This window comes from Astatotilapia calliptera, chromosome 23 (genome assembly GCF_900246225.1).
Source record: "Astatotilapia calliptera chromosome 23, fAstCal1.2, whole genome shotgun sequence".
Classification (NCBI taxonomy): domain Eukaryota; kingdom Metazoa; phylum Chordata; class Actinopteri; order Cichliformes; family Cichlidae; genus Astatotilapia; species Astatotilapia calliptera.
In genome coordinates, this window is record NC_039323.1 from 13,433,057 (window position 1) to 13,442,230 (window position 9,174).

Sequence of the window (9,174 nt, forward strand, 5' to 3'; positions counted from 1 at the left end):
TCAGTTGCCCTTCTGTCATGTTTTCAGTATCCTTTTACTGCACATTCCATGTTTGTCTTTGTCATAGCTGCTAGGTCTTCATAATTGTGACTGAGTGATGCTGCTCAGGACTGTCACGGCTGACCTGCCCCAGTCAATAGAAGACGAAATGTGGTTGCGTCAGCAGGTCTGAAAGAGGGGACATGAACTCACTGACAGGGACTGGAGGAAAGCCACGTAGATACTATATTCAGCCGCAGCAGCTGTTTGCTGATTTATATCTGAGTTTATGAAGTCTGACTGTCAAATGAGTCTTTGCATGACGCACTTTTACATAAAAGAGCAGTAATCATTATGGTAATGAGGGTTTTTACTACACAGATGAAGAAAAGGCATGAATCCACAATTTCTCTCAAAAAGACGTTAGATGTTAGATATACTGTTACCGGAAAAAGTCACAATGTTGAATAATAAATAGAATGGGGAATACTGGGAATTTCACCCCTGTTTTTAAGTTCAAGTTTGTCGTTATCGTCTTTGAAACAAGGGACAACGCTTGTGGGCTGAGCTGAGGCTTTAAAGAATACCCTGCTTTGGTGTCTATTTTACTCTAATGGAGATGATGATTTAGATCACCATTATGATGCACTAAAGAACAATTTAGAATAGCAATCAGACCATAAAGTCACCATAACAGTGGTTAAGAAGGTCATAAACCAAGTGAGAATCATGGCTGTTTTCCCACAGGCTTTTAAACTACTCTATTCACTTCCTGCTGCCTATGAAAGAGCATCAAGGTTTAGGCTGCAGCCAATTCCAATATGCAATTCATATCCTTAGTGCAGCGCACTGCTAAGCTCATGCTACTTGAATGAGAAACTGCAATTTTTTTTAGAATGTAGTCCAAATGGGATATAATGCATGAACACATGTGAAAGAAACCACCAAATGCATGTTAAAGTAATGCATCTACACTCATATACCTGATTAGATTTCTTGCTTTTGCATATATTACTAACTGTTATGTTGCGATGGTGAAAATTTTGATGTCTTCATAACTTTTCTGCAGCAAAATTAACAGAAATTGTTAAGGTTCAAAATTGAGGAGGGAGAGTACAAACCACCCTTGGTCCAGAAGCTCTTGGTCCAACAATGATTTTAATGAACACACGTGTGGGAAGACACTCTGTACGCAGACAGCCAGTAGTCCTCGACTTAATCAAAGCATGAACAGATATTTTATAGCATCAGGGTTTGATTTACTGACGCCCCTTCATGCGTCACAGATACATTTTATACATAGATCAGATCAACACTACAATGACTTTTCACCCAGAAGATCATCTTCTATTTTCATGGCTGGTACTTTCCGTTCTTATCTTAAAGTGAATTGTTCCTCTTTCTTGTCGAGACATAACTAATCTCTCCTCTAAATAAATCTAACTAATGTGTGTGTATGTGTTGACCTCACATGCTCTTTGTGTCACCTCTTCACCTTCAACCTGCTGTGTCTCGTCCTCAAATGCTCTTTCTCAATTCACCTGTTGCACTTCTGACCTTTCACTAGACCAGAAGCTCACTGAGACTATGTGTATGTCTTCTACTAAATAAATGTTTTAACCAAGAACCTCTACTAAAACCTTAATATAAAATGATCTGATATATAAGTGTTTTGTAAGCATGTATTGCAATTCCTACAGAGTATTTGCAGCAAGTAGTCTTCTAAAGCGAGGCCCCTTATTCCTTCAGGTCTTTCCCCTGCATCTTAATTAAGGTCGGCGTGGGAGGGAACTTCTATCAGACAACAAGATTACTGCCATTCTCCTGCTTTGTGGGAACTGGGCTATTGACCCACACATGAATGTCAGGGAGCACAAAGAAGCGAGAGACACACACACACAAAATCCAGAACTCCTTCGTCTTTTCCCTTTCTTCAACCCAGACTACACAGAGACAAGGGGGCATTTATACCCCGATTCTCTATCCCCTCCAGACACTGCAACCAATGGGCTTTTTCATGACATCAGCCTGCTCACATCCTCCAGCCCACATCCAGAGCTATTGACTCAGTTTGGAAGAGAACAATCTGCTCCACTGAAAGACCGGCAGTCTCACTGAAAGCAGCTTTGTGCATCTGAAAAACGTGAAGCTTCTTAAAAGTGTTGACAGGATGTTTAATGTCTGGGTTTTAGGAAAAATAACTGAAAGAGAAATATGATAAATTCACACCTATATATGACATAAAGTGGTGACTTCCTTTTAATATGTAAGAATAAATGAATTAATGTGTATCTTTTTCCAGATTAACGCATCAACACAATATGAAATTCAGAAAGCATACTGCATATATTTATTGCAAGCCCCACTGTGGTTTTAATAAACTTTATAGGGCAGGTGGCTGAAAATCCCCCATTATTTCTTTCTGCTGGAGAACAACAGAAGCAAGCCTCTGCTACAAAAACTCATATTGCATTCATCTAATTTATTAGCACTTGCTTTGGTTTTTGAGCAGTGCATTATTTCAAGCTGCAGCTCCTGTGGGCTGGACATCAGATCTAGCTCATAGCAGCAGCCACTTTGTTAGAAGGTCGTCTTAAATTTCTGATCAGAATTAGACAAATCAAACACAAATGCTTCCATATTTGCCCACATGCAGGTCTGACTATACCTTTTTCAGTAACCTGTGTTATACTAGATTAAAGTAGATCGCTGTATTAGAACCAAGACCAAAGCTATCACCACGATTGTTTTATCTGAACCAGAGGTGCCGTTGAAATCTCAAGGAGACAGAGAATTTGTGGGCCAAAACCTATGGAATAAACCTCCTCAGGAAAGTTATAAACCTGATTATTTCTTGGTTTAAATGATTTCTAGCTTAAGTGTGAGACCCTGGTATTCGTTCGACTAGTTGATTTTTGTGATCTTTGCAAAGCAATTTACTGTAAAGCACTTTTTAAGACAAGCATTAAACAGTGTTACACAATGATGGCAGTGTTCGTGAAGTGTTTTAAATTTACATGTGTGTGGATAATGTCATGGATAAAAACATAAAAAAGGGATTTGTGTGATTAAAAATCAAATTCACAGATGGCTTAAAACAGTACATCTTCAAGGACTTTTTATCACTCCACACGCTGCCAGTTTATTCCCAATGGACTCCGGTACCTCTGGTCTATGTTTACACTGCTGAAGTAGGCAAACACTTATTGTTCACTGCCATAGAAACAGAGAAGGAAGCCAAACAAAGTAACATCACTCCTACTGTACAGTAAAAAATTTCAAACGAGTTCTTAAACACCATCCCACATAAAAATATGACGGCCCAGAAAGGCCACCCAGCTCGTTATGTAGTCACCCGTGACATGAGCAGGGAGGAGGGAGATGCCTAAATTAGGCCAAACGGTAAATATTTTAGGAAGTCTCATCAATTATTGACAAACGGCTTTACCTTGCTAAGCAGACTACATATCGAGTGTCTTTCCAGTCTCTTCGCTCAGTCCTCTGTTAAATCTATGAATGTGTGCTGCTCTTAAGTACATGTTTTTTTAAAAGTGAAGGAAACTTACAGAGCAGGTTTCCTAGGAAAATTAATGTGGCTGGTTTTGGATTATAACAAAATTGTTCACTGCATATACTTGAACAGAAAGATTAATTATAAAATGGTGAAGAAGGAATAATTTTTAATCTGTATTCATAAATAGCAGGACTTCTACAAAATAAATGAGAAGCTTATGTCGCCTAACACGTGATGTTCAACTGATTTGCAAAGCTGGTGATGTGCTAAATCCTTCACTGCTTGCTCGGTTTAGCTGCTGAAAAGGTGGACCCTGCAGTAATTACATATTGTCTCAAACAAGTTCAGTTAGATCACATTTTGTCTGAGGCAGGAAAAAGGTTTGCTCCCACAGAAACTGAGTCTGAGTCTCTATAAAATGTTGCTAATTTGATGTGTCTTGAAATACGCCTTACATGTACAGAGGAAATTAATGGTTCAGTAATCCAACCGCACAGAAAGGTTAAAGGTCGAGGTGAGCTACAGCTGGAAAACCTTGTGCTTAATGCCTTGTGGAAGAAGAAGCCTCCCCCAGGTTAAGCAAACATCTGTCAGACTTAATTACAGTTTTACTTCACTGTATAAGTCAGCCTCGAAGATAATAAAAAAACATGCACTTTTTTCAGTAAAACCACAGTTCTATGAAAAAATCCTAGTTAGAGTACTTACTAGTGGTGTTTCCAGACATCTGAATGATCAGTTTGCTATCTTTCTCAATCTCCCTAGAATTGAAGGGGCGGACCCGCACCGCCACCTTCACAGAGGCCCCTGCCATGGTGCTGTCTTCTTAGCACCTTGGGGTGCTTTCTGTAATGCCGGTCTGCAAGTCTGTTGAAAGGAGGAGAATATGAATTACAACTGAGTTGCTGCCAATACTAAACTAAAAACTAATGTGCAAACCACTCCCCAAGAAACCCAGAAACTGCAACTTAATCAACTTAAGCAGCATTTTAACAGCTAATTCAAAGTAATGGATAAGCAGTAGAAACAGGACGGCAAAAGGAATGCATACGTGATCTGAATATATAAGTTATAGTCATAAAGTCACTAAAGAGTAGAGAAGGAAGACTGAAACATAGAGTATAGTTAGTAGTATATTTTCTGCCATATTTCAAATTCAAATCCCTTCACGATGACATCATCAGGATCTAAGGGTAAAGAAGCTGACTGTTTACAGCTGTGGGCTCAAAGGGATTACTTGTACATACACCGATCAATTATCTGAAACTTTGTTCATGTTTAATACCACATAAAATGCAGTGATGAACTGTCAAATGGACAAAAAGCTTAACCACAGACAAAAAGTTAGGCCAGCTTACACGACTGATAAATGGGGAGCTGAAAGCTTAAAATTAGATAAAAAATGTCTAAAGGGTTAAAACAACTAAAAGTATTTTAACTACTTTTCAGCGGAGGGAGTGGGATCACTCAATCATCAACGTTTATCCAGTATCCTAATAAGCCAGCATTCTTCTGATTGGCTGCCCCTCGCAAAAAGAGCATGTGAAAAGCAAATGGGTGGGGCCTCGATATGACAGATCAATCTAAAAAAATCAAGCTTTCTGCTCACATGAATTTCTTGAATGCCTGATGACCTCATTATTTCAATTGTTGGTCATGTTTAATATCAACTATTATACAGTTTAGTAAAAGTACAGTTCTAATTTTAACATTGTGAAGAAGGGATACTTGAGTCCATTTCCCAGGCCTACAGAGGCATGTTATATGAAAAAGGTCGGGAACGACTGTCCTTATTACTAGATTTACTGGTTTTATAAACATCCATCAGTTCATAAGTGATCGTCATGCCATAGCAGACTTTTCTAGCATGTGCTCTGTTTGCATAATATTACAAATGTTGTCTTATTTTTGCATTATTTTGTTAGAAATTGTAAAGTTGGAATATTGCATCTTGCGGTTGATGAGACTGGGACAATAGCATAGGGCAGGGCTGAGTGGCTGTAACATGAAAAGACCATGCATGGTCAGCTACAGCCAGGGGAGTAATGGATAATAAAGCAAGCTGTAACAAAAGAAGTGCAGCAGCAGCTAAATGTCAGGCTGTTTCTCTGGATGACAATGGCACTGAAACCAGCCACAAATCCAGGGTCTGGCTCCATTCAGCAGCTCCATTTCACCAACGACTCGTTACGCAGTCACTCAAAAGGCAAAAAAATTACATTCAATAGATTTTAGTGTGTGGTGGGTGGATCAAGTACAAACATGACTCATCATCAAAATTTTTAATGTGGTTATCAATAAGCTTGACTATGATACAATTAGATTTCAGTGATGCTGCATCAGGTACAGCTATGAATATTAATAAGAGAGTCTGTCATTTCTTTTACTCAACTGATGCCTAAGATTTGGGATCACGTCAGATTTGGTACCAATACTCAGAGCGTGTTCGTGACTCAGATTGTCTTTCATCACTGAATGTAAATCTGCTGTGTCACCCCGATTCCTGGTACACCCTCTCCAGCTGGCACCTGAACAGATTCACTGGCAAGATGCATGCAGGGAACATAGTACAACAGCAAAACAGGTGTGAACTGACTGCAGGCTAAAAATCAGGATTAATAAATGAAAAGGAGCGAATGGTGTACAAGGTGTGCCATAAATCGGCTCTGGTTTTGTTATCTGAAATGGAAAATATTAATCATGTCACAGTGCAACTTGTGCATCTTGTGAAAATATATTTCCACTTCTTTTTTTCCCCTTTCCACATAACATCCATGGTCATAATCTGCTCACACACCAATCAGCTGATGATGGAGCTCAGCTGGGCGGCCACCATTTTCCCAGTGACAAAGACTAAAGTAATGCACATAATGTTTTTGACAAGACTTTAGGCAAATTTTCCTTATTGATTAGGTAACTGTGAATTTATTAAATGCTTTTAAAAAACAAACAACTTTGTTTTTCAGGATGGCAGCAGGTCCATAAAACGCAAGTCATGGACACTGTCGTTATTAAGCTTAAACTGACCATTTTGACTTGATAAAAAACATCATTTATTGCGTCATTTCAGCAGCTTTTGGCGTTATGACACAACACTTTCGCGCACACGTCTACCTCACCTTTCCCCCAATGACAGTGCATTTATTGCTGCCGTCCTGCTCACACAAATAAAAGCCTCTTTATTAAAAATAGACGCAGTTAAATAACAGCACATAGCTGGTGTCAGACAGCAGCTTTAATGCCTCTGTATCGCTCTAGGCTGCCTTTTTCCCGACAATGACAGCCTCTTCAATGGCCGCACCCTAAGCCCATCTCTCCCCAGGAGATTTAACACTAAGTAAATAAAGGCTGCTTCATTAAAACTGCATCAGCACTGTGACAATGGAAACACTGAAAAAAAGCCGCCCTACCTCGACAATGCCAATAACCTGAATTGGCTCTATTTCTCGTGCTCGTCTGTTTTATTGTCCAGCTCCGCGGACACCACCACCACCTCCGCTGCTCTCCTCCAGGTCTGGCACTGCCCCTGCTAACAGCTTCCCTTCTCCATGAAGGGCTGAGGAAGTCACCGCCTGCTGGTGCCTTGTACCTGTACCTCCTCTTCCTCCACCCGTGACTGCCAGTGGGGACTCAAGGAAAACGGAAAGGCAGCTTGGGATGTTCGGCCGAAGCGATCAAAACGGCTCTGTTGTCTCCCTGTCTTTGGCAAGGATGCTCGAGCTCCACTGAGCCAGTGACATCATCACCGAGGGAGGTAACAGCATCAATGCAGTAGTGGGAAGAGAGGGAGAGGGAGAGGCGGAGGCAGGGAGTGGGATTAGTATCCCGCTTATGACCTCTTATGAAAGCTGTAATAGAGAAAACCCTTTTATTAAAGGTAAAACTCGCGGATAGCGGGGGAATTAGTGTTTTTCTCAAGGGGTAAAATCAGCCTGGATTACTTGGAGGATTGTTTTGGAAGCAGTGCATGTGAGGACACACAAACGGTGTTGTACTTGTAAGGTTTAGTAGGTCAGATCAGGGACATCAAGCCGAGAGGAGACAAGTGGCACAAAGCAGGTCGCCGCGCATGGAAACTGAGTGTTCACTGAAACATCCAATACAGCTTCTTAGAGTAGAGCCAGGCCTCGGGAACGGCAAAAAACAACAATATAAGGCCCAAATTTTTTATTTTTCTTGAGATGTGTTTATTTATGACAACGATTTTTGTTTCCGCATTGCAGTTTTAAAGTGTGTCGCTGTATTTTACTGGAGCAAATAATAAACGTTGATTGTTAAACAAACAATACGTGCAGTTTGTTTTTTGACCTTCCTTTTGAAAAGGAAGCAGCTAAATGCACATGCACCTATGTATGTATTCTTTTAAGACATGCAACCCACACTTTAGTTTCCACTTTTATGTAGCTTCTTGAAAAAAATGAAAATATGTGAAAACTATCATTTCTGGACGATTTGTCATACCTTAATTCCACCCGTGTTCTGTGGATTAGAACATCTGAAACAGGAAAAGCACAGGTTAAGACACTTTTTGACAACCATGACTCAGTTCCATGAAGTGAACTTAATGAGTCTCAGCTTTATAATTATATTAATTGCATTTTCCCAAAATATAGAGATTTTGACTCATGGCAGTAAGAAGCACTGATGTCATATTATGTTTTTCACTGATCAATAAAATTTCAGTTAAATTTTCCTTGAGAGAGAGGACCATTTTTACAGGCAGAAAAACACTGTCTGCTTCAGAGAGATACTCAGATAAACACACAATTTCCATCAGATGGAATGAATGAAAATTCAAAAACTCATCATTCTAGCTCTATTTTTTCAAATTTACTGACTACATTAAGGAGTGACAATATGCCTATTTGACAAATAAATACTCCATTTAATATGCACAGCAGCATTTTTTTCTACAAGTGCCTTATTTATTACATTTGAAAGCATTTACGCCACACACCACACAGCTGGATCCTCTTAGTTAAGAGTTGTCAGGAAAGGGGGTCTGACAGCTGAAGCCTGTACCTCCCATTCTACTTTTAAATATCCACAAATAAGCCTGCAGTCTGAGCGTGAAGTGCTCTATAACATAATATAAGTTTTAAGATAAGATGTGGCCTTATTATTCAACATTTTGCATGTGAGAAGAAGAATTTTAAATGCAGTTATAGTGACTGGATGTTTACAATTTAGCACTGTTGACAGAGAGCAGTTATTTTTGCTTAATGTGTACATTGAAGGACATATTGTGGTCAAAAATGACTCCAAGATTCCCCTCAGTGCTGCTGGAGGTATCTGCCCAGAAACCATATTTCTAAGAATTTTAGGACTGTCTACAATAACCTCAGTTTTCGTCTGAATTGGTACTAAAAGTGGTAAATAAGAGGCCCCTGAGTCCATAAGAATGCCTTTAATAACCTTTAGTAGTGCTCTTATGACGAATTTGAATCTTCTTCATATAATTTATTTTCATCGACCACTAATAATAAAGAATAATTAAGTAATTTCACTGAGAAACTAAATCATATCGACTAAAGCAGAACTATTTAATCAGAAACAGAGAAAAAAGAGCAGATAAAGTACCTGGAGAGAGATGTTTTGTGGATATACTTAAGCATCAGGTTGATAACAGAGATGAGAGAAGAAGAAGAAGCTTCTTTCAGCTGCTCCTTTATTCACACGGC

The 9,174-nt window shown here is 39.4% G+C and overlaps 1 protein-coding gene across 15 annotated transcripts in view; it reads right to left on the minus strand.

Annotated features, from left to right (window-relative positions):
• Nucleotides 1-7,267, minus strand: part of kif1aa (kinesin family member 1Aa) — a 48,439-nt gene extending 41,172 nt beyond the window's left edge. For 5 of the 15 annotated variants that reach the window (XM_026157856.1, XM_026157857.1, XM_026157855.1 and 2 more), the window contains exons 1-2: nt 6,904-7,264; nt 4,202-4,360 (exon numbers count right to left, since the gene is read on the minus strand). In XM_026157856.1, coding sequence (XP_026013641.1) covers nt 4,202-4,307 — 106 coding nt within the window. In that variant the 5' untranslated portion in view covers nt 4,308-4,360; nt 6,904-7,264. Of the gene's footprint in view, nt 1-4,201; nt 4,361-6,903 lie in introns of all 15 variants that reach the window. The other 10 variants (XM_026157851.1, XM_026157850.1, XM_026157849.1 and 7 more) reach the window with 4 other exon arrangements.
• Nucleotides 7,268-9,174: the final 1,907 nt, after the last annotated feature.